The 26,523-nt window shown below is 44.4% G+C and overlaps 1 protein-coding gene across 1 annotated transcript in view; it reads left to right on the top strand.

Moving 5' to 3' along the window:
- Positions 1–24,907, top strand: part of scfd1 (sec1 family domain containing 1) — a 55,977-nt gene extending 31,070 nt beyond the window's left edge. Inside the window, exons 17-25 of the mRNA XM_031310665.2 lie at positions 4,272–4,351; positions 8,604–8,666; positions 10,966–11,041; positions 14,238–14,291; positions 18,521–18,573; positions 20,528–20,561; positions 23,076–23,141; positions 24,228–24,296; positions 24,559–24,907. Of these exons, the coding sequence (XP_031166525.1) occupies positions 4,272–4,351; positions 8,604–8,666; positions 10,966–11,041; positions 14,238–14,291; positions 18,521–18,573; positions 20,528–20,561; positions 23,076–23,141; positions 24,228–24,296; positions 24,559–24,582 (519 nt within the window). The 3' untranslated portion in view covers positions 24,583–24,907. The remainder of the gene's footprint in view (positions 1–4,271; positions 4,352–8,603; positions 8,667–10,965; positions 11,042–14,237; positions 14,292–18,520; positions 18,574–20,527; positions 20,562–23,075; positions 23,142–24,227; positions 24,297–24,558) is intronic.
- Positions 24,908–26,523: the final 1,616 nt, after the last annotated feature.

Here is a 26,523-nt window from a genome sequence, read left to right as displayed (position 1 = left end):
ACTGACATATATCGTGCATCCCTAATATTTAACATTATTATACATTATAATACATTATTATGCATTATACACACAATTGTCAACCAATTCTAGAAACACTGAGAAATTAAAGAATAAATAAAAAATGACAAACGGCTGAATTAACATCAGGAATGACCACGCACTGCTGGACAAACCATTTCTAAATCACACAAAGCATTGTTTTCTGCGTTATATGTTCTGTAAAGGCCCTGACACACCAACCCGACAGCTGACCGTCGGACTGATCAGTCTCCCCGAGGTCCAAAAAGTTCCTCAGGACACACTGAAGAGACGCCGACTTGAGCGTACGTTCTGCACGTGCGCGAGACGTAATACAAAAAAAAATGAAAACCGGAAATGACAAACGCGTCACGTGGGTCTGGCTTCTCCAGCTGACCGATAATGGTAGCCTCGTTCGAAATACGATCTCGTATTTTACGAAAATAGTAGTTAAAGCAGCCATATTATGCTCATTTTCAGGTTCATAATTGTATTTTAAGGTTGTACCAGAATAGGTTTACATGGTTTAATGTTCAGAAAACACCATATTGTTGTTGTACTGCACCGCTCTCTCTCACTGCTGCAGATCCTCTTTTCAGCTGGTCTCTGTTTTAGCTACAGAGTGAGACCTCTTTTCTTCTTCTTCTTCTTCTGTACTATCTTTGATTGCACTGCACATGCCCAGTAGCTCAGATGTAGATCATGTCAGCTAGCTAGCTCCATAGACAGTAAAAGAAAGGCTGTTTCTACAACTTCGGTCAGTTACAAGGCAGGATTAGCTGGGAGACTTCTAAATGAGGGCGCACATGGAAGTAGTTCTTTTGTAGATTATGGTGAACTTGTGTGTGTTGTAGCAGTGCTTTGCTACTGAGAACGAGTTAGCATGCTAGCGTTAGCATGCTAGCGTTAGCATTAGCGTTAGCATGCTAACGCTACGAGCTAATGGTTGTGGTTAGCCAGCTCGTTTCGGCTTGTGACGTCACAAGCCGTGCAGATGTTGACCAGCTCACCCAGAGACTGAAGGCAGGACACATTCAGAAACCGTATCTCACTCTAAACAGCACGGATGGATTTTTTTCAAAGTTTGTATGTGTGTGGAAGCACCAGAGACACAAAAGAACACCCCAAATCCCAGAAAAAGTGATTTTTTTCATAATATGGGCACTTTAAAATAGGCCGTGCAGTTGCTGAATCTGTCTTCATTTCAGATCAACAAAGGTCAGTTTAAAAGATTTTCCTCAGATTTTGAGAGGCGTTCGTCACTCATCCCGCTCGCCACTTCCAGGTTAGCTCTCCACCAATCAGATTGGTCATTGAGTCTGACTGCCCGCCCTCCGATCCAGCATGTCAGGTCGGCCAAAATGAAGGCCGACGGCTCCTCCGACAGACGACGGCACGGGACACACCGACCAGACTCGAGTCACCGACCTCGCCAGACTGTCTGATGGCCGATAATCGGGCTAGTGTGTGTCAGGGCCATTAAAGAAGTTTTGGTAACATTTTACTTGAAGGTATCTACATAAGAGTGACATGACATTGTCATGAACACATGACACAGTCATGACACATTAACTTTAACCCTAACCATAACTTGTCATGACAAAAACCGAATGAAACTTACTAAAAGAAGAGGTATGTCATAAACGTTTATGACTTGTTTATAATGTTTATGACATTCATGACAGTGTCATGTCACTCTTATGTAGATACCTTCAAGTAAAGTGTTACCGAAGTTTCCGTATCGGACAACGTAAAAGCCGATACCGATGGTTACCGATATGCGCATAGCAGATACACATAGCAGATTTTTCAAAGATAATTTTTTGGGCTTTTCCGCCTTTAATGGACAGGACAGCTAGGTGAGAAAGGAGAGAGAGAGAGAGGGAGGGGGAAGACATGCAGGAAATCATCACAGGTCAGACTCCAACCCTGGACCTCTGCGTCGAGGCATAAACCTCTCAGTATATGTGCGCCCGCTCTACCCACTGAGCCAACCCGGCTACACTTTTTATTGTTTTTACAACTCACATTATTAACTCCGGTAACACTTGAAGGTATCTACATAAGAGTGACACTCCAATCCCAATCCAGTCCAACTTTATTTATAAAGCACATTTAAAACAACCAGGTAGACCAAAGTGCTGGATATATGTTATAAACACACGAGTAACAAAACAAACATTTAAAACAAATAACAGACTAGAAAAATAAGATGCAGAATACAGAATGCAACTCTCAAGAAGGTTTGAAGGCCAATGAATAAAAGTGAGTTTTAAGTCGTGATTTAAAAATGTGAAGGCTGGGGGGCCAATCTGACATTCAGAGGCAATTCATTCCTTCATCCTCGGGGCCACGACTGAGAACGCTCCATCTCCCCTATTTTTTAGCCGCGTTCTTGGGACACCAAGGAGTAGCTGGTCAGCAGACCTTAACGACCTCAGAGGAGCGTGCGGCTTTAATAGTTCAACGATGTACGCTGGGGCTTGACCATAAAGAGATTTAAAAACAAACAACAGAATCTTAAAATGGATTCTAAAACAAACCGGTAACCAGTGAAGGGAGGCAAGAACAGGTGTAATGTGATCTGCTTCTCTAGTTGAAACTCACTGTCCATTATAACACCAAGGTTAGTTACCATGGACTTGACACAGGGTGTCAGAGGACCCAGGTCCAGGTGGGAGGCACCAAGAGCACTACTGGGTCTAAATATCATGACTTCGGTTTTACTTTCATTAAAATGTAAACACTGTTATGAACGTGTCATAAACATTAAGTGTCATTCAGTTTTTGTCATGACAAGTTAGAGTTAGGGTTCATGTGTTCATGACTGTGTCATGTCACTCTAAAGGTAGTTACACACCAACCAGACGGCCGACCGTCGGCAGTAAAGTCAGTCGGACTGATCAGTCGGGTCCCCGAGGTCCAAAAAATGCCTCAGAACACACTGAGGAGACGCCGACTTGAGCGTACGCTCTGCACGTGCACGAAACGTAATACGTCTCCATAGCAGCAGGCGGCGCTGCTCTGTATTGTTTCCATTAACAATCTGGTTATTTCCCCGAAAATGAGAACCGGCAGCTGATTGGACGAACGCGTCACGTGGGTCATTTTTCTCCGGAAATTCACAGCCAGACTGTCATGGCGGCTCGTTCAGAATACGATCTCATATTGGACTAAAATAGTTCACCGAAACGTGTTTCTGAAAACATTTGAAGAGAGAAATAGGCCGTGCAGCTGCTGAATCTGTCTTCATTTCAGATCAACAAAGTTTAAAAGATTTTCGTCAGATTTTGAGAGACTCATCTGCTCCCCATTTCCGGGTGAGTCCCGACTGTCCTGTCTCTGACTGTCCTGTCTCTGACTGTCCTGTCTCTGACTGTCCTGTCTCTGACTGTCCTGTCTCCGACTGTCCTGTCTCTGACTGTCCTGTCTCTGACTGAACATGTCAGGTCGGCCAAAATGAAGGCCGACGGCTCCTCCGACGGACGACGGCACGGGACACACCGAACAGACTCGAGTCACCGACCTCGCCAGACTGTCAGACGGCCGATAATCGGCTCTGTGTGTCAGCGCCCTTATGTAGATACCTTCAAGTGAAGTGTTACCTAAACTTTAAATTAAATGGTGACAGTTATTCCCAGCTTATATGCAGCTTTTTGAGACACTGAACTCCCAGCTCTTGCGATTTTAAAAGATTCTCTCTTTCAGTTTTGAGATTTTAATATAACAACTACACAACAATTACTTGCTTATCCCGAGGCGGAATAGCATAAAAAGAAGGTGAATAATATCTCATTTTCTGTGCAAACTGGGAGTGGTAAAAGTTTTAAATTACCACCTGTTCACAGCGCTCCATAATAACCAGTGGTGTAGTATAGGTGATACGCAGGAATACGCAGTATACCCACTAAGAAAGCTCCAGGATTTCCATATACCCACTTAAAAATGCCCAATGACACGCAACAACATACTTTGCATTGTAATTTTGATATATTTTGCATTGTCATCTGTGTTTTTCTTCTTCACATAGGCTATAAATAAAGGTATTTCCACCGTAAATTGGTGCATAAAAGTGTCAGAAGGCCCCAAAAGGCCCATTCTGGCCTATATATACAGTATAGTCCCATACATATACAGTACAGTATACCCACTACAGTACATTGGACGACACCACTGATAATAACCGAGATCATTGAGGTTTTCTTGAGATAATAGTCTGATGTTTGTGTGATTGTTGCTGTGTGTTTCAGTCGGACTTGGAGCAGTACAAGACGGCTCTGCTGGACGCCGGCTGCGACCTTTCACCTCTCAACTACATCAAACAGTGGAAGTAAGTCTGTCATCCAACCACAGCTTTTAGTTATTGAACGGTTTGGGTCATTTGAGCCTCCTAAGGTTTCAGTTTAGTCTGTTGAGTCTGTAGCTACCCACACGAACATATTAAGTGGTGGAAGTCTCCGCGTTCAGCGCAAATCCCGCCCTGCAGCTGATTCTAAAGTTTTCATTGGTCATGTCAATATGTCAATCACTGTACAGATTGCCTACACCAATCACTGATCTCTAAACCTACCCGCCGTCACTGTAACCTAAACCCATGAAATCGACTGCAGGGCGGGATTTCCGCTGAAGTGGTTTGGGGAAAAAAATAAAAATCACACACCGCGCGCGCTGTACAACAACATACACGGCACGCTAGCTAGCGTCATGGCCAATGCAGACAAGCCCATAGACAGAGCGGACAAGCCGGAGCATGAAGAGCCACCCATATCATTAAGGTCTCCTGTTTGGGAACACTTTGGTTTCCCAGTGAAATACGTCAACGGACAAAGACTAGTCCATAAGACGAAAGCAGTGTGCCGACGTTGCTAACACACTTGAAAAGGCATCACGCGAGTGTGAACATCACTACTACAAGGAAGAAAACGACCGTAATTCAAACACAGCTCCCGTTGGCATTTAAACAGACCTTTGCTGGTAATTCCGATCGGGCCAACGCAATAACGAAAGCAATTGGTGTTTTTATAGCAGCTGATCTACGACCATACTCGGTTGTTGACAAGCTGGGATTGATAATGCTGCACTGTAATCCATAGTTAGTTCATTATATTTTATTATGTGATATTGGTTTGAGACAGAGTATTTTATTTAGTGGAGAACTTTGCAGCAGTATTTTTCTTATTCTTTTTTTATTTTATATATATTTTATTTATTGTATTTTATTAAAAAGTGTTTAAAAAAGTGTAAACAAATTGTTAAAAAAAAAAACGTTTATAGTGAGTACCGAACCGTGACTTTTGCGTACCGTTACACCCCTAGTGAAAACGTGTTCGCCTGGTAGACCAGCAGTACAGTAAACAAAAACAGGAGCTTAAAAGTTCGCCAATTTCTCTCCTCGGTTCGCGCTCCCCTCAAACTTCCGGTCTTGTAGCTTGTAGCTTACCAAAATAAAACTTGCTAGTACTGAATATTAGGGATGCACCGAATCCAGATTTTTGGGGTTCGGCTGAATCCTGAATCCACTGGTTGAGATTCTGCTGAATCCTCGTCCCATCCTCAGTCCATGAACACAGTAAACTCATTAATGAAGTAAACAGTGACTGTCCTTCCTTTGCCGTACCTGAAGTTGCTGCATTCTGGCTGCTGTCTGTAGATTCCTTCATCACAACTCGTATTCTTCCAGATGTTTGATACCAGATGATGTAACAGCGGTGATGTTGTGTATAGTTTAGGGTCCTCGCCACCACCAGACTAATCAGCATTGCAGATTGAACATGTAGCTGGACTTGAATGGTCTTCTTTTGACTGAAAGTGCTGCCAAACTACACTTTTTCTGCTCACCAGTTCCATTTCTACTTTCTCACAGCCTACTGCATTGAACGCTCCACCTACGTAAACACCTTCCTGTAATCAACGGCGCTGTCATTACGCCGACCAGCGTAGCGCGCGGAGTGCAAGCGTAGGGTTCGGTTCCCTGGGAAAACATTCTAAGGTTCGGCAGAACCCCAACCCCGTCAAAAAGCCCAACATTCAGCCCAATCAGAAGCTGAATCCTGGATTCGGTGCCTCCCTGCTGAATATACCAAAAGAATAACTGCGTAAAACTGTAACTACCTAGCAAACATACAGATCACTTACATTAATTTCTGGTGTTGTCATGGCAATATATATACACTTTCCAGCGTCCACTACACATATATTTGCGTTAGCCGCGGCCGAAAACATTACCCAGATTTTCTACTGGGCACGTTTGTGCCTCAGTTTTGTTCCGTCTGCCACCATGCGCCATACCACACCGGGAGCATCTCAGAAGGGGAACGTCTTGCTACCCGACTCCCAGATTTTATTGTATTTTATCTACAAGTACATCACAGAACAATTAGGTGTTTATTAAGCCAGTATCTACCTTCCACTCCAAGCTCTCCTACTCCATGCTTTCTCTTTTCTGGCGTTGTCCTGATAAAAAGGACCTGCAATTTTTTAGTGATCGACCGATACTGCTCGTGTGAAAATAGACCTGGCGCCAATCTCAAGCGGAGTGGAGAGCCTGGTGGTTATGTTTTTCTTAGGTTGTTCGTCCCATTCTTGTGAACACGATATCTCACAACCCCCTGGAGGGAATGTCTTCAAATTTGGCACAAACGTCCACTTGGACTCAAAGATGAACTGATTAGACTTTGGTGGTCAAAGGTCAAACATATTTTTGCCCGTAACTCAAGAATTCCTACGCTAATTATGCCGACATTTTACACACATGGTCAACTTCACTGTGACATAATCAGGGTTCATACGTTTTGAAAAACCTGGAAAAGTTATGGAATTTGAAAAATGCAAATGCCAGGCCTGGAAAGGTTTTGGGAAAAAAAGAGACCCAGAAAGTTTTGGAAAAGTCATGGAATTTTTTTTTTAACACAGCATAATAATATGTGATTAATAAATGTATTTCACGTCGTCCTAACCTCACCGTTCTATTTGGGCCGTGATATTACGACTCCCACTATGAACAACATATATTGTCATTCATTTGATTGTTAAACCTCTGAGGGTAAACTTTAACACTGATTTTTATTCTTATTGTGTAATGTCGACTGACATTTTCAGAAAAACATAGTCATGGAAATTTGGAAGTATTGGTTAAAATGTATATGAACTCTGCATAATGTTTCCGGCCGTTATTCAACGGATTATGTGTTGGTGACACTGATCTTAAAACTGTGATGATTGTTTAGACTTTCTGTGTGTGAAGCGTACATATTTTGACAAAGAAAAACACGTAAAATCTTTTATTAAACTGCTTCAAAGTCTTCATTACGTATGTTATTTCAGTCTGGACACACGTTGATTTATAACTGCAACTTGACTGGTTGGCAGAGACAAATAACTAGAATTATTTCTGCATTTTTCATTTTTAAGAGCCTTCGAAGAGAGCAGGTTGTTGTCGTCTCTGTTTCTGACAAAATTACGTGATATAATTTTCATCTAATGTCTGGCTAGTAGGGCTGGATGATTAATCGAAAAATAATCGTAACCAAAATTCAGAGCCTATAACCGACGTAATTTTACCAAGTCGGTTATTTCGGTCTTTTAATCCTGTTAATATTTCCGCGGCCGCCCACTGTGTGTTAATGTACTTTCCCCTTAAAACATATTACAGCCGCCGCGTGTGTAGTCACGTGACTCCGCCCCGTCCAGTCTGCGACCATAGGTGCTTTCCGATCGGATAGTACTTGTACTTTTTAGAGGAAAAGTCCACTTCTAAGCAGTTCTAAGAACTACTCTCCCCCAAAATATTTTTTCCCGTCTGCATTCCCACTGGCCAAGTGGCCATAGGGACTGGTAGGAGGGGTAAGGGAGGGATGTAACCACGGCAACGGTCTTTATAGCATCGTCACTAGACCTTAGCGCCACATACAACAACAACAGATGATGCTAATACTTGTGCACTTTTCCTATATTAAATGCACGTCCATTCTCGTAGTAATTCACGTAATGTTTTGCTCAACACAGACGGGGCTTTATTATACTCCGAACAGACCCCGCCTCGCCTGCAGCGCTGTGTGTGTGTGTGTGTGTGTGTGTGTGTGTGTGTGTGTGTGTGTGTGTGTGTGTGTGTGTGTGTGTGTGTGTGTGTGTGTGTGTGTGTGTGTAACTCCGAAAAGACAGTTAACCACAGGTTCCCGTTAATCTTATGATGGACATTTATTATTTATTTTCTACATTTTTTAGGAAACTTTTTTTTTTTTACATTAAAACTTAAATTACTTTTTTATAAGACGTTTTTATTTCCTTGTAAAATCTACTGTTGTTTGAAATATTTAATAAATAAGCATTAATTGCTTATCTGTGTGTTGTTTCCTTATTTTAGAATCACAAAGATAGGATTATGCACTCTTTCATTAGAAAATATAACCGTGAACATATTTACAGTATAAGAATTTTTTTTTTTAAATAATCGTTCAATAATCGTAATCGAGGTAACTTGTTCGATTAATTGTGATTATGATTTTAGCCAAAATCGTGCAGTCCTATGACAAAGTGTCACTCAGACGTGTTGAGTCATTCCGGTTTCCTGTCATCTTTTACAGGGCGTTTACCAAGATGGCCGCCACCCCGGCCAACTACGGCAACAGTGGAGTCAAACCCATGGGGTGAGTTAGTCACGTGGTAGTCTATAACCACGATGTTCCACTTCCAGGATTGCTCGGGTGCTGCCGGAAATTCTACAATGGAAATTCAGAGTTCTCGCGAGAGCACAATTTGAATTTGCTCAGCGAGTCACTCTGACATTGAGTAATGATGCTCATTAACTATGCCCTTGTAGCTGAGCTGCACCAATCACATCGGTGTATCTGATGTAGGCGGACCAGAGGCGAGCTAAACAGATGACGACAGTTTAATCTACCAGTTAGCTCCACTGGTAGCTAAGAGATTAATCTACCAGTTAGCTCCTCTGGTAGCTAAGAGTTTAATCTACCAGTTAGCTCCTCTAGTAGCTAAGAGATTAATCTACCAGTTAGCTCCTCTGGTAGCTAAGAGTTTAATCTACCAGTTAGCTCCTCTGGTAGCTAAGAGATTAATCTACCAGTTAGCTCCTCTAGTAGCTAAGAGATTAATCTACCAGTTAGCTCCTCTGGTAGCTAAGAGATTAATCTACCAGTTAGCTCCACTGGTAGCTAAGAGATTAATCTACCAGTTAGCTCCTCTGGTAGCTAAGAGTTTAATCTACCAGTTAGCTCCTCTAGTAGCTAAGAGATTAATCTACCAGTTAGCTCCTCTGGTAGCTAAGAGTTTAATCTACCAGTTAGCTCCTCTGGTAGCTAAGAGTTTAATCTACCAGTTAGCTCCTCTGGTAGCTAAGAGATTAATCTACCAGTTAGCTCCACTGGTAGCTAAGAGATTAATCTACCAGTTAGCTCCTCTGGTAGCTAAGAGATTAATCTACCAGTTAGCTCCTCTAGTAGCTAAGAGATTAATCTACCAGTTAGCTCCTCTGGTAGCTAAGAGATTAATCTACCAGTTAGCTCCTCTAGTAGCTAAGAGATTAATCTACCAGTTAGCTCCTCTGGTAGCTAAGAGATTAATCTACCAGTTAGCTCCACTGGTAGCTAAGAGATTAATCTACCAGTTAGCTCCACTGGTAGCTAAGAGATTAATCTACCAGTTAGCTCCTCTGGTAGCTAAGAGATTAATCTACCAGTTAGCTCCACTGGTAGCTAAGAGATTAATCTACCAGTTAGCTCCTCTGGTAGCTAAGAGATTAATCTACCAGTTAGCTCCTCTGGTAGCTAAGAGATTAATCTACCAGTTAGCTCCACTGGTAGCTAAGAGATTAATCTACCAGTTAGCTCCACTGGTAGCTAAGAGATTAATCTACCAGTTAGCTCCTCTGGTAGCTAAGAGATTAATCTACCAGTTAGCTCCACTGGTAGCTAAGAGATTAATCTACCAGTTAGCTCCACTGGTAGCTAAGAGATTAATCTACCAGTTAGCTCCTCTGGTAGCTAAGAGATTAATCTACCAGTTAGCTCCACTGGTAGCTAAGAGATTAATCTACCAGTTAGCTCCTCTGGTAGCTAAGAGATTAATCTACCAGTTAGCTCCTCTGGTAGCTAAGAGATTAATCTACCAGTTAGCTCCACTGGTAGCTAAGAGATTAATCTACCAGTTAGCTCCTCTGGTAGCTAAGAGTTTAATGTTCTGCTGATATTTTTGGTGTCTTTAGCGATGTCCCAACCTTTTCATGATATGTTAATTGTGCCGCGATGACAATATAAAAGGATGTATTATGCAGCGCTCAGGTTTTAATCACTTTTGTTTACTTTAGGTTTTGACGCCTTTATGCAAAGCAATTTAAAAAAACATGGGTTCATGTGTTGAGACTACCAGTCTAACCCTTTCCTCCTCCTCCTTCTCTTCCTCCCTCCCTCCTTGTTTCCTCCCTCCTATCCTCCTCCCCTCCTCCTTCCCTCCCTCCTCCTCCTTCTCTTTCTCCTCTCCTCCTCCCTCCCTCTCTCCTTGTTTCCTATCCTCCTCCTTCCCTCCTCCTCCCTCCCTCCCTCCCTCCTTGTTTCCTCTCTCCTATCCTCCTCCCCTCCCTCCTCCTCCTTCTCTTCCACCCTCCCTCCTTGTTTTCTCTTTCCTATCCTCCTCCTCCTTCTCTTCCTCCCTCCCTCCCTCCTTGTTTCCTCCCTCCTATCCTCCTTCCCTCCCTCCTCCTCCTTCTCTTCCTCCTCTCCTCCTCCCTCCCTCTCTCCTTGTTTCCTCCCTCCTATCCTCCTCCTTCCCTCCCTCCTCCTCCTTCGTCCTCTCCTCCTCCCTCCCTCCTTGTTTCCTACCTCCTCCTTCCCTCCCTCCTCCTCCTTCGTCCTCTCCTCCTCCCTCCTTCCTTGTTTCCTCCCTCCCTCCCTCCTTTGTTTCCTCCCTCCTCTCCTTCTCCGTCCCCTGCAGCCTGTTCTCCAGAGTGATGAACTCCGGCTCCCAGTTCGTCATGGAGGGAGTGAAGAACCTGGTGCTCAAACAACATGTGAGTCAAACTCTCTGCTGTTGGAGAATCGCACCGGTTCATCAAAACATCGTCGTCATTATCAATATTTTTAAAAACCTCACTGGAGCCAGACCTTAGAATGATTCTTTTTGGATGTTCTGAGGCATCTAATAAACTGACTGCTTCTCAACAACGCTTTGTCTCTTATGGACTAACGGGCCGGCTACATTGCACGCATAACGTAAGCGGAGCGGATGCTCCAACGCTACGATGCCACTATCCTGGAGGTAACTGGTTCCATCTAGTCTACTGCTCCCAATAAGTGACAAAATAACGCCAACATGTTCCAATTTACATGTTGTGATTTGTAGAGTCACAGCATGTACAAATAACAAGGTCACATGAGACACAGTCATCTTCTAACCGTATACATACTGGGAACTATATTCTCAGAAGGCCAAGCACAGCTACTTGGGCGGAGTGATTAGCGCAACACCTGAAAAGCAGCGTTGTTACTCTCTGCTCCTCACCACGGGGCTTCTCAGGTGCTGCGAGCAAATCACTCCGCCCAAGCAGCAGAAGCAGCCGTGCTTCACCTTCTGAGAATATAGTTCCCAGTATGTATACGGTTAGAAGATGGCTGTGTGTCATGTGACCTTGTTATTTGTTACACGCTGTGACTCTACAAATCACAACATGTAAATTGGAACATGTTGGCGTTATTTTGTGACTTATTGGGAGCAGTAGGCTAGATGGAACCAGTTACCTCCAGGATCTGTGCTAAGCTAGGCTAGATGGAGCCGGTTACCTCCAGGATCTATGCTAAGCTAGGCTAGATGGAGCCGGTTACCTCCAGGATCTGTGCTAAGCTAGGCTAGATGGAGCCGGTTACCTCCAGGATCTGTGCTAAACTAGGCTAGATGGAGCCGGTTACCTCCAGGATCTATGCTAAGCTAGGCTAGATGGAGCCGGTTACCTCCAGGATCTATGCTAAGCTAGGCTAGATGGAGCCGGTTACCTCCAGGATCTGTGCTAAACTAGGCTAGATGGAACCTGTTACCTCCAGGATCTATGCTAAGCTAGGCTAGATGGAGACAGTTACCTCCAGGATCTATGCTAAGCTAGGCTAGATGGAGACAGTTACCTCCAGGATCTATGCTAAGCTAGGCTAGATGGAGACAGTTACCTCCAGGATTTGTGCTAAGCTAGGCTAGATGGAGATGAGAAGGGTATGTATGGACTTATCTAACTCTGGGGGAAACAGGGAATAAGACACAGTCCCAATAAGTCGGCGTGTTCCTTTAACGGGTAGTTAGACGGGAGTTATATTTTTAATTTTTCCTTTCCTCCTTCGTTTCTCTGTACTATGCTTGTAAAAAGCAAATCAGTTACATATTGCATATGAATGTCAAGACTTATGCACATATGCTTTCAATTAAAATATTTAAAACAAACTTAGAAACTAAACAAACTCAAAATCACGATTGATAGCTGGCGTGAAGCTGCTGTTGACACTCCTCCAACACGGCAGTACATCCCCTCGTAACCGTTGGCAATCGGCCTCCAAACATTCCTGCGTCTTCACCTGAGAACAGCGGATCATTTAGCTTCTGAACGCTTTTATTTAACCCTCTTCACCACCACCCCCCCCCCCCCCCCCCCCGTCTGCGTCTGGCAGGAGGGTAAATCAAGCGCACCTAATGTGATGGACTCTTCTTTCCTGGACAGCAGCGTCGATGACGGTGAAACTGGCACCGACGTGAAGTCATTTATAATCATTACACACACACACACACACACTCTCTTACAGATATACACACACACACACACACACACACACACACACACACACACACTCTTACAGACACACACACACACACACACACATACTCTTACAGACACACACACACAGATACAGACACACATACACACACACACACGCGCATGTACACACACACACAGATACAGACACACACACACACAGATACAGACACACATACACACACACACACCCACACACACACACACACACACGATGCTGCCAGAACATTACAAACTCAGTCTGGATGGAGCTGTTGACGCTTTCTCAGACTTCTTTCACGTCCACGTCTCCATCTCCAATATTTTGAAAAAAGCTGCTCACCAAATATTTGAGAAACAGATTCCAAACAAAACAAAAAAAATTCTGAAGATTGAAGGAGAAAGAGCAAACAGACGGAGACGGATGGAAATAAAATAAAGAAATGAAAACAATTATAAATTTTGGCAAAATACTCAACATATTATACATTATATATTATTAAGAGCTATGTATTTCAGACCTGATATGATTTTAAAAAATGTAAAAATTATTAAAATGAAATGAAAAGTTCCTAAAAACTAGAAGAGATACTATAAGGTTATATAAATAATGTTATGCTGATAACTAGAGATGCACCGATAGAGCGGCCGGTGACCGGAATTCGACGGTTTTCACGTGCTCGGCCATGACCGGCGACCAGCAGGTCAGTCTGACATATGGTGATTTCATGCTGGTCAACGCTACGATTAACTGACAACATAAGTTATACCAGTTACAGTTCTCAAGGACGCACGCACACACGGACGCCACAGCACGGACGCCACAGCACGCTCTCTTTTTCCTTTCTCTCAACTTTTCCGTCATGTGTGGCGCGTACCCGCTCGCGGTGTGAAGCGTGTGTCGACGCTATTCTCCACATGTAGGAACCTGGTGAATTAACCTGCAACATGTCAGCTGTTTGGGAATTCTTCAGCGTGTGTGCAGAAGATAACAAGTTTACAATATGCAACACCTGCAAGGAGAAAGTAGGGCGTGGAGGGACGACACCAAAAACCTAAATCACATTTCTTTAGTTGATATTGATGTGAAAAGAAGGAAATGGTTCTAACATTGCTCTTTAGATGTGTGTGAATGTCCCCCACCAGGAGTAATTTATATAGTTCTATTTTATAGTGATCCATTATCTGTTCAACACATGTTCTATTAAAGAAAAGATAGAAAATAAATATGTGTGTGCTGTAAAGTGGTTAGAAAAAATGAAATCAGAATCGGCTAAAATCGGTATCAGCTGGCCTAACTCAAAGAAAATCAGAAATCCGAATCGGCCTAGAAAGTTGTAATCGGTGCATCTCTACTGATAACTTCTGTGATGATTTGACACTATAAATACATTTTAAATGCACAGATTACATTTTACACCAATCTGTCTTCCAGAACCTTCCAGTCACTCGGATCCTGGACAACCTGATGGAGATGAAGTCAAACCCTGTGAGTGTGTTTCCGGTCTATTTGTTTGTTTCTTTTTCTTCTAACCATCTGTATCCTTATTTTAAGCAGTTTCAGGGCATTTTATTTTTTGCTTCGGTCACATTTTACATGTTCAATTTCACTGTTAAAAGTCCTGCTTCTGTGCAGGCTGTTTCCCTGAACCATTCACACATACAGCTACGAAAACAAATGCTCGGTAATTCAAATGAATTTCTGGCTTTCAAGCCCGGGAGCAGAGTTCATGTCCCGGAAGAAGTTAAGGAGAACACACAAGACTTTCACCAGGAAACAGGTGATCATGTCCTGAAGAAGTTAAGGAGAAAACACAAGACTTTCACCAGGAAACAGGTGTTCATGTCCGGAGAGTAACTACTTAAGAGGACCAGTGTTTAAATCAAACTTGGAACAATCTTTTTTCTAATCTGAACTTGTCATTTTGGTGTCTAAACTTAACTGTCGTCGCCACATGACGGACACCTTTTGTCGGCGGCTAAACTCACCTGTAACTAGAGCTGCAAAGATGAATCGATTAGTTGTCAGCTGTTAAATTAATCAACTATTACGATAATCGGTATGAAATCCCGTGCGCTGGAGCCGGCTCCCAGTCACCTTTTCTCGGCTAAACTTAAAGGTGCTCTAAGCCAGTGATTTTCAACCACTGTTGCCGTGAGAGATCGTCCTGTGTGCCATGGGAAATTATCCGATTTTACTTAATTGGTCCAACAATTTTTTTTATTGAGTTACTGCAAATAATTTGCCATTGTTGCGCATCTGTACCTGCAATGTGATGACTGGAAGAGAAATTAAATACTGTTCTGTGTCAGTAGGTGGCAGTATAGCGCAATAATGACCTTGTTGATTTAAGACAATAGAATTACTGCCACCTAGTGGCAGTGACAGGATGTAAGCAGTAGGGCCGAGATCATCAATGTAAGCCTGCAACATCGATGGATACATTTTAAAAAAGGAAAAATGCAGATTCTGATCTGATTTTGGTTGGTGGTGTGCCGCGGGATTTTTTTAATGTAAAAAATGTGCCATGGATCAAAAAAGGTTGACAAACACTGCTCTAAGCGATGTCGGGTGATGTCACTTCTTGTTGACATTCAAAGAATTGTCAAACAAAATGGAGGCTAGCTCGCCCCTCCCTCCTCCTCATCCCGTCCCCTCCCCTCCACGCACTAACCCCCCAACCCCCAAATCCTTCTTGTTGGTTATTGGCTGGAAGACTGTTTGTTATGTTTGGTGGAGCAGGTTGGCTCAGTTTGTTTTTGTTGCTGTTTGTGGAGCCTGGACTGTCTACAGAGACCACGTTTCTTTACAGTGTGTTCAGGGGACAGGCAGCTAGCGGATAGTGAGATGTTTTTTACAGTGTGTTCAGGGGACAGGCAGCTAGCAGATAGTGAGGAGATGTTTGCTGTATGTGACAAAAATGTTGTAGCCTAAAAAACGCGTGACATCGCTTAGAGCACCTTTAACTGTTATTGAAACTGTTAACTGGCAGGCTGTCGCTGTAATTTTGTACGATATAGTAGTAAAAAGTAAGGGGATATATTCAGTCCTGGTTTGAGGCTGGACAAGACGCACGCACGCACACACACACACACACACACTCTGCAGGTTTCTCAGCGTCTGCGGTTACAGGCGACTAACAAAGATTCTGTTGTGAATCTGACGGGGAGAGGAGGAGGAGGAGACAGGACTGGGATGAAGATGAAAGGAATAGAAGAGCACATTCTCCCTCAGATCTGTGTGTGTGTGTGTGTGTGTGTGTGTGTGTGTGTGGTTGAGTGTGTGTGTGGTTGAGTGAGAGAGTGATGGTGATTATGTTCAGAGTGAGTAGTGACTCTAGACACACGTCTACATTTTTCGAGGGGTGCACGTCAGTATTTACATTCTCATGTGATCGTATTGTTTTTAATTTTATGTTGATTTATATTTGACCCTGTCGGGTCTGCAGAGTCATTATGTGAAGTGAGCTGCAGGTCAGAGGTTTATCTTTCAGTGGAAACACGTGGCGAATTTATATGCGAATAAATCTAAATGAGGTGACGCAGAGCGGCTGCTGATCCACTTTAACTCTGCTGCTCTGTCAGGTTTGAACTGACAAGAACTCACGACTGAAGTAACTTCTACTGGAAAACAACAACACGCTTTCAGAATCAGTTGATGGTTTAATAGACAGACTTTAAGTGGTAGGATTAAATAAGGTTAAACTACTTCCTACTACTTTTAGCGCATGCAAATCAAGGAAATTCTGTGTGTGTGTGTCTCTCTCCTTTTTTATCGGGTCTGCAGCTCTGCAAACTGTCGGGTGGTTGGTTTGGTTACAGTAATCGCAATCGCAACGCACAGAGCTGAACCGTAAACAGGCAAGAGGCCGGAAACGGTCACAAACTGCAGTAAAAACCCTGATAGAGACGCAGATTCTGATTGGCTGTTTACATGTCCAAACAGTGCTTCAAAAACCTGAATAATACCAGAATATCACACTTCATCTGAGAATGCTATATTCAGAAAAAGGCCTTATTCTGAATATCCATCCAGAATATGCTGTTTATAACAAACCAACAACTAAACTCAAGACTTCCAAGTACATCTCCCGGAGCGCAAAAACCGACCACACAACCGGCAATTTCCACTGGATGCGTAACGGCTGCGTAACGTCTCCGGAACGTCTCCAGAGTCATTAGGTTTCCATTAAAGTCAGTGTGTGTATTTCCACTGACTGCAGAACGTCTGCGTCCCGACTCCGTCCCAGCTCCGGCGGTCCCAGTCCTCCGGAGCAGATACCAGAGCTTCTATTGTTGCCGGACGCCGGAGAGCTCCGCAGCAATTCAGCACACGGCAGATAGTGGAGGACAGGAAGTCCAGCACAGAAACAAAATAAACATCTGGTTAATTTTCAAAGTAAAATCCAGCGTGCTCACGGCGGATCATATCTCCCTGCACTATACCGTGAAAACACAGCTCAGAGTAGTTTCCCTCTACTCCTCTGGATGGAAACTAACTGCTGGTGGTTTTGTGGTTCTATTCTACGTGAATTCGTGAGATCTCGTGGGTCCTCGTGACTACAGCTGTCGGTCATGGCCGCAGCCGTGCCGCAACAAATCCAGACCTGGTGGATATTGACGGACAGTGGAGCACGCAGCCGGTCCGCAGACGTTCTGCATCCTGTGGAAATCCACAGTAAGGTCACAGTCACGTAGGAACACACCCGGCGTCACTTTCACAGGAGGGATGTCTCTACTCGCAGCCGCTCAAATCAAAACGGCACGTGCCCTCAAGCAAAAACAGTGCTCAGCTAAACCAAACTGCCTCAATAGCAACTAACTAGGATTAACTAAAGAAAACGAGAAACAAGGGCCTGGTTTTATACTCACGGCAAACTAGCCCACAACTTGTTAGGACCAGCTCACAGGCCACAACTAAAGAGGGAGATGCACAGTAACGTAACAATACAATGACATTAATTAAATAATACTGCAAACAAGAGAACGATGAGGTGTGATTGTCAGTATCAGTGATGAATGAGGGTGTATGGATGTAGTGGGGAATGTGAAGTGCATGTCCGTAGTTAACAAAGGGAAAAACTAAACCGCGAGGAATCATGCTGGTGAGCGGTCGCTACACCTGCACGTTAACAAGACAAACCACAGTACACATGAACGACAGGCCCAGGTAGGGTTGGGGGGTAATACAGTATACCGCGGGGTCTTAAAAATAGCAACGGTATCAGTTTCAATACCGTCATTAAAAAAATGCAATGTACTTATATACGAGACAAGGATAAAATATTAAATATCATTTATGTAACTGTGTGTGATTGTCATCAGGTGACAGTGTGGAGGAGAAAGTAGTTTTTTTGTAAGTTGTTATGTTATTGTTTCAGTATTAGTGTTTGGTATTCAGTTTCTGAACGGTGAAGCCAGCAGTTTGGTGGCGCCGTCTGAGCCTTACGTCATCATTTTTAATTAGTCACGGTAATACCGTATACCGCGGTAAAATAGGGAGGAGGTTTGACGGTATTAAAATTTGGATACCGCCCAACTCTAGACCCAGGGCCGTCACAATGACCTGTCAAATTAGAAATGTCATATTCAGAATAATGGTGGAATATTGGTGTGCATGTAAATGTAGTCACTGTTATGGAAACGTTCATGCCAAAACAGCCTCTTTGAATTGAAGTGAATCAGCTGTTTGATGGTCTGATTGTTTGTCTCTTCCAGGAAACGGACGACTATCGATACTTCGACCCAAAGATGCTCCGAGGCAGCGAGAGGTACCACGCTAACGTTGGTTTCCCATCACTGCTGATCAGTGTAAAATGGAAGGAAGGAGGGAGGGAGGGAGGGAGGGAGGGAAGGAAGGAAGGAAGGAAGGAAGGAAGGAAGGAAGGAAGGAAGGAGGGAGGGAAGGAGGGAGGGAGGGAGGGAGGGAGGGAAGGAAGGAAGGAAGGAAGGAAGGAAGGAAGGAAGGAAGGAAGGAAGGAAGGAGGGAGGGAGGGAGGGAGGGAGGGAGGGAAGGAAGGAAGGAAGGAAGGAAGGAAGGAAGGACGGACGGACGGACGGAGGGACGGAGGGAAGGAAGGGAGTGTGTGCGTGCGTGTGTGTGTGTGTGTCTCTGTGTGCGTGTGTGTGTGTGTGTTCGTTTGTGTGTGTGTGTTCGTTTGTGTGTGTGTGTGTGTTCGTGTGTGCGTGTGTGTGTGTGTTCTCGTTTGTGTGTGTGTGTGTGTGTGTCTCTGTGTGCGTGCGTGTGTGTGTTCGTTTGTGTGTGTGTGTGTGTGTGTGTGTGTGTGTGTGTTCGTTTGTGTGTGTGTGTTCTCGTTTGTGTGTGTGTGTGTGTGTGAGTGTGTGTTCGTGTGTGTGCGTGTGTGTGTGTGTGTTCTCGTTTGTGTGTGTGTCTGTGTGCGTGCGTGTGTGTGTTCGTTTGTGTGTGTGTGTGTGTGTGTGTCTCTGTGGGAGGGAGGGAGGGAAGGAAGGAAGGAAGGAAGGAAGGAAGGAAGGACGGACGGACGGACGGAGGGAAGGAAGGGAGGAAGGGAGGGAGGGAAGGAAGGAGGAAGGAAGGGAGGGAGGGAGGGAGGGAGGGAAGGAGGAAGGAAGGAAGGAGGGAAGGAAGGCAGGCAAGAAGGAGGGAGGGAAGGAAGAAGGCAGGCAGGCAAGAAGGAGGGAGGGAGGGAAGGAAGGAAGGCAAGAAGGAAGGAAGGGTGGGAGGGAGGAAGGGAGGGAAAGGGAGGGAAGAACAGGTCGAAAATAGTAACAAAAAGCAACAAAAACTTCAAAAACTTGTGCTCCCGTACCCCCTACAGTTCTCCAGAGTACCCCTTGGGGTACACGTACCCCCATTTGAGAACCACTGATGACTTGTCACTACCACGGCCGCTGGCTCTCAGTCAGCGGCGTCCTGGAGCTCTGTAGCAGCGTAATACAACCAGCAACTGCTGCTCGCATTTAATCGTTCTATGACCCTCCGTGTTCGCGTTACTGCGCTTTACTTAGTTTAACACCAGTCCCTCCAGACAAACATGATTATATGATCTCATAATTCAATGCATAATCAGCCAAAGTCTGCATATTTATGCGGGGACCACATTTTTTCAAATACGCCGCACATTCGCCGCATAAATTGCCGATTTCGGCGCAAAATATGCGGGGCTTGCATGATTTCATAATCCCTGCATACTCTTTGCAAAAAAAGTCCCATATATCTTAGCAGAAAGTTGAAAAATGTTGCGTTTACTTCACACAAGAGCAGCCATTTTCCCCTGTTGCCATGGGAACGTTATGAAGTGACGTAATTACGCGACGTGAACATCATCGGAAAGCTGCAAACCCCGCGATGAAGCCATGATGGGACCGCAGTTTTTGCAAGTTCCTGCAATTTTTGCAATTTCATCGCATAAAATTGCATAAATATCCCGCATATTCCATCGATTTTTTTTAACAAAACGTGCCGCATAATCAAGGATTTTTGCCCGCAACAATCACAAAAAAACTCTACTTTAGGTATATAATAGATGGTCTATTGGTGAAGTAGCATTGATCATTGTGAGGGGGAGATAGAGTCAGTTTTCCAAAGAATCAATATAATAACGTATGGTGATAAAACTGTGATTTCACCCCTACTTCAGGCTGCGTCTGTGGAGCCGCTAACTGTCTAAACAACTGGTCGAAAGCTCAGAAAGGTCTTCATCATCTCCTAATTCTTTCTTTTTCTTCTTTCTTTCTCTTCAGCTCAATTCCCAGGAACAAGAACCCGTTTCAGGAGGTGAGTTTCTGTTTCTGGACCAAAGTTTGATTGATGAGATTCCTTCAGAGTTATTTCCAGGACAAACGGGAGTTGAAAATAAAATCCAAGACGGACTGGAAATGATGCTGAACGACACAAATCTGTCTCTTTTCATTCATCATTTCCAGACTTTCTTCTAGGAGTGTTTTCACAGGAAAGGGTTAACGTTAACGGGAAGTTTCTCTCTCCGTATCGGCAACCTTTCTGTTTTTCTTTGAGCCCGAACAAAAGTGTTTTCTTCCTTGTAAAAAAATCTGCAAAGCTGATTAATTATTTTAATGCAAAGGCTGTAGGTGTGTTTCTGTCCACGTCCATGTTTATGTGTAAGGAGGGAAACCAGCACTCGTGGGTGTGTGTGTGTGTGTGTGTGTGTGTGTGTTCTCGTTTGTGTGTGTGTGTGTGTGTGTGTGGGTCTCTGTGTGTGTGTGTGTGTGTGTGTGTGTGTGTGCGCGTGTGAGTGTGTGTTCGTTTGTGTGTGTGTGTGTGTGTCTCTGTGTGCGTGCGTGTGTGTGTTCGTTTGTGTGTGTGTGTGTGTTCGTGTGTGTGTGTGTTCTCGTTTGTGTGTGTGTGTGTGTGTGTGTCTCTGTGTGCGTGCGTGTGTGTGTTCGTTTGTGTGTGTGTGTGTGTGTGTTCGTTTGTGTGTGTGTGTTCTCGTTTGTGTGTGAGTGTGTGTGAGTGTGTGTGCGTGTGTGTGTGTGTTCTCGTTTGTGTGTGTGTCTGTGTGCGTGCGTGTGTGTGTTCGTTTGTGTGTGTGCGTGTGTGTGTGTGTCTCTGTGTGTGTGTTCGTTTGTGTGTGTGTGTGCGTGTGTGTGCGTGTGTGTTCTCGTTTGTGTGTGTGTGTGTGTGTCTGTGTGCGTGCGTGTGTGTGTTCGTTTGTGTGTGTGTGTGTGTGTGTGCATGCGGGTGTGTGTGTGTGTGTGTGTGTGTGTGTGTGTGAGTGTGTGTGTGTGTTCGTTTGTGTGTGGGTGTGTGAGTGTGTGTGTGTCTCTGTGTGCGTGCGTGTGTGTGTGTTCGTTTGTGTGTGTGGGTGTGTGTGTGTCTCTGTGTGCGTGCGTGTGTGTGTGTGTGTCTCTGTGTGCATGCGGGTGTGTGTGTGAGTGTGTGTTCGTTTGTGTGTGTGTGTGTGTGTGGGTGTCTCTGTGCGTGCGTGTGTGTGTGTGCGTGTTCGTTTGTGTGGGTGGGTGTGAGTGTGTGTCTCTGTGTGCGTGCGTGTGTGTGTGTGTATGTTCGTCTGTGCGTGTGTGTTTGTGTGTCTGTTTTTGTGTCTCTCTGTGTGTGTGTGTGTGTGTGTCTGTCTGTCTCTGTGTGTTTTATGTGCGAGGATGGAAACAAGCATTCATTTGCATTTTCTTTTGCAGATTTTCTCAGAATTTGCGGCCCATTGTGATGGAAACCTGGCTGTTTTTTAGGTTGACTAGCTTGCTTTGGTTACTGTAAACAAACCAACCAGCCAACAGTTTGCAGGGCTGCGGTAGAAATGCACGGCCAAAAGAAAAGGAGAAACACAGCTACTATAAAACATTATCATGTGATGTGAATGTGTGTATGAATTGAAAGGGGACGCTGTGTTCACACGCTCCAACAAGTCCTCCACCGCTAGAATATTAGAGGAATATTCCCTTTCATTATCCGTGGAAACAGCTTAGAGGAATGTCGTGTTTTTCAGAATAAGAGCTAATGTGTACGTAAACGTAGCCCTTTGTTTATCTACCAAACGTTTAAAACTCCACAGGGAACTTTTAAAACAAACTTCACAATAAAAGCCTCTTATCAGTTTTCTTCCTTTGAAGGCTTTTATTTTGAAAAACCACTACAGAGACAGAGAAAAAGCTACAAACATTGCAAGAGATCTGGTTTTTGTTTACTTGGTTTTTTAGCTCCAGCTCTTAACGGACAAACAGAACCACTTTTATACTAGCCGTGGTATAATCCAGTCCCTCCAGAAAAACGTGATTATGATCTCATAATTCAATGCATAATCAGCCAAAGTCTGCATATTTATGCGGGGGTGCATTTTTTCAAATACGCTGCACTTTCGCCGCATAAATTGCCGATTTCAGCGCAAAATATGCGGGGCTTGCATGATTTCATAATCCCCGCATATTCTTTGCAAAAAAGTCACACATATCTTAGCAGAAAGTTGAAAAATGTTGCGTTTACTTCACACAAGAGCAGCCATTTCCCCCTGTTGCCATGAGAACGTTATGAAATGATGTAATTACGCGACGTGAACATCATCGAAAAGCTGCAAACCCCGCGATGAAGCCACGATGAAACCGCAGTTTTTGCAAGTTCCCACAATTTCATCGCATGAAATTGCATAAATATCCCGCATATTCCATCACATTTTTTAAGAAAACGTGCCAAATAATCAAGGATTTTTACCCGCAACAATCACAAAAAAACAATCGCATTTTTCTGGAAGGACTGATATAGAGAGTGGGTTCCTGCTGCTGATGATGATGATGATGATGATGATGATGATTGTTTCAGGCCATCGTGTTCGTGGTGGGAGGAGGAAACTACATTGAGTACCAGAACCTGGTGGACTACGCCAAGGTAGGTCCACTTCTCCGCTCACACAGAGCTGACGCAGAGCTGACACAGAGCTGACACAGACATGACACAGAGCTGACAGAGATGACACAGAGCTGACGCAGAGCTGACACAGAGCTGACACAGACATGACACAGAGATGACGCAGAGCTGACGCAGAGCTGACACAGAGCTGACACAGACATGACACAGAGCTGACACAGACATGACACAGACATGACACAGAGCTGACAGAGATGACACAGAGCTGACACGGAGCTGACGCAGAGATGACACAGAGCTGACGCAGAGATGACACAGATATGACAGACATGACACAGAGCCGACGCAGACATGACGCAGACATGACGCAGACATGAGACATGACACAGAGCTGACACAGAGAGGACACAGAGCTGACACAGAGCTGACACAGACATGACACAGAGATGACACAGAGCTGACGCAGAGCCGACACAGAGCTGACACAGACATGACACAGAGCTGACACAGACATGACACAGAGCTGACAGAGATGACACAGAGCTGACACAGAGCCGACAGAGATGACACGGAGCTGACGCAGAGATGACACAGAGCCGACGCAGACATGACGCAGACATGAGACATGACACAGAGCTGACACAGAGGACACAGAGACCACACAGAGAGGACACAGAGCTGACACAGAGGACACAGAGCTGACACAGAGCTAACACAGAGAGGACACAGAGCTGATACAGAGACAACGCAGAGAGGACACAGAGACAACACAGAGGACACAGCTGACACAGAGATGACGCGGATATGACAGACATGACACAGAGATGACACAGAGCCGACACAGAGCTGACGCAGACATGACGCAGACATGACAGACATGACACAGAGCTAACAGAGAGGACACAGAGACAACACAGAGCTGACACAGAGAGGACACAGCTAACAGAGAGGACACAGAGACAACACAGAGCTGACACAGAGAGGACACAGAGCTAACACAGAGGACAGAGCTGACACAGAGATGACGCAGAGATAACAGAGATGGTTTACAGTTGGTGTCGTACTCGAGTAAATAAAGTCCGGCCGCTGACTTCCTGTGTGTTTCAGTTCAAACAGGGGAAGAAGGTGGTTTACGGCTGCAGTGAACTCTCCAACGCTGCTCAGTTCACCAAACAGGTGAGACACACACACACACACACACACACACACACACACACACCCCCACCCCCCGAAACTTTCAATGCCACTTAAAGGATCTTGTTAACAATCCACTCCAGTCGGGAAATACTCAGCCCGTTTTGGACCGGACGTCTCGTGACGTGGTAGCATCATCGTGAGCATCCAACGTAATGACACCAAGAATCAGCCTCAGCTTCCTGCTGTTTATTTGAGATGGTTTTAAACAGGAAACAACAACCTTTTTCTTTTCTCTCCACAGCTCTCCCAACTCGGCCAAAAGTAACAAGAACTCCAACAATATGTGAACCTCTCTCTCTCTCTGTCTGTCTCTCTCTCTCTCTCTCTCTCTCTCTCTCTCTCTCTCTCTCTCTCTGTCTCTTCCTCTCTCTCTGTCTCTTCCTCTCTCTCTCTTTCTCTTCCTCTCTCTCTCTCTGTGTCTCTCTCTCTCTCTCTCTCTCTCTCTCTCTCTCTCTCTCTCCGTCATGGCTGACCAATATTCCAGAGTTATTTTTTTTTTTAACTCTTCTGTAAATTGACTAAACATGTCCTGTCTTCATTGTAATTTCTGTCTCTTCCACTCAGCACTAATAAAGTTTAATGAGAACTCACGCCGGCCTCGCCACTTATTTACACATCTTCTACTCCTCTAATTCCTGCCCCGATGTAAACACACAACAGATTTTATGGGCTATAGTACTCCATACTAGTCCATACTGACTATATATGTATAGTCACAGCATGTACAGGTAGGTTACTATGATTTTACTATCTAGTAGTAATTGTTGACTATTACTCCACCTCTGAGTGAACTCTCTGCTCCTCACCACGGGGCTTCTCAGGTGCTGCGAGCATATCACTCCGCCCAAGTAGCAGAGGTAGCAGAGCTTCACCTTCTGAGAATATAGTTCCCAGTATGTATACAGTTAGAAGATGACTATGTGTCATGTGACCTTGTTATTTGTACACGCTGTGACTCTACAAATCACAACATGTAAATAGGAACATGTTGGTGTTATTTTGTGACTTATTGGGAGCAGTAGGCTAGAGGGGGTTAGCTTCTCCCCGCTATGCGTAGCTCCTATGGCGCCATTTTGATGCTACCAAGCCATCACCCCCCGTTAGCATCCCATTGACTGCCATTCATTTTGACGTCACTTTGACAGAGAATAACTTTACATCTGAAGAGTTTAAAGACTCTATTTGTCCATTGTTTATTTCTAAAGAAACACGACAATGTATAAAAGGCTCCATTACCTTGTACCTCACGTTATGGCTCCGTAGCAGACGTTTTTATAAAAATAGGCTAACGATTGGGTCATAACCACGAGACTTACTGTCTCATAGTAGAGGAATTACCGTATAGTACAGGAGAAGCTCTCAGGCAGTTTGGACTTCCATTAGCTGTTTAAGTTGAATTACTAATGTTAACTATCATTTTAGTGATCAATAATTAGCCTGTGTCTATGTTATCTCCTTACATATACCTACGCTCTCCGTCTCTGCTAGATTGGGAATGATTGAGATTTCTCTTGGCACAGCTACCAGAAGACTTCCAACTTTCAGGCAAGGCATCTGTTGGTCCATTATATATACTCTCTATGGGCTAGATGGAGCCAGTTACCTCCAGGATCTGTGCTAAGCTAGGCTAGAGGGGGGGGGGGTGTCAGACAGAGTTACAACACGTACGGAGATGAGAAGGGTATGTATGGCTTATCTAACTCTGGGGGATACGGGGAATAAGACAAAGTCCCAATAAGTCGGCGTGTTCCTTTAAACACACTGTTAAAGAACAGGAAGTGATGCGAGTGAGGTCATCTATCGGCTTCATCTTCTGGAAGCAGGAACCTGAGAGAAGTGTCGTCGTTGGACTAACGGACCAATCAGCATCCTTATTTTCGGCCCTGTATCAAATAAATCCAACTACAGTTTAAAGCAGCATTGTTTGGCAGAAACTGTGTTTTTCATCTCAGTTTGAAAATAAAAACATGAATATAACTTTTCATTTGCAGCAGATTCGACTGATTTTACTCTCATTAACTGTGTTTGTTTCCTGCAGACTGGAAAGTTTCTAACTGCGAGGAGGAGCAGGATGACTGTGGTGTTTCTCACACACACACACACACACACACACACACACACACATCATCCGTCACTTTGAAGGCAACCTGGTACAGTGTGGTTCAGCTGCCATGTTCCTCAAACACCACAGAACCAAAAACAAGGA

Source organism: Sander lucioperca, chromosome 18, assembly GCF_008315115.2.
Source record: "Sander lucioperca isolate FBNREF2018 chromosome 18, SLUC_FBN_1.2, whole genome shotgun sequence".
In the NCBI taxonomy this organism is placed as follows: Eukaryota; Metazoa; Chordata; class Actinopteri; order Perciformes; family Percidae; genus Sander; species Sander lucioperca.
The sequence above is the reverse complement of the archived record's forward strand: the minus strand, read 5'-3'. Positions and strand labels throughout refer to the sequence as shown.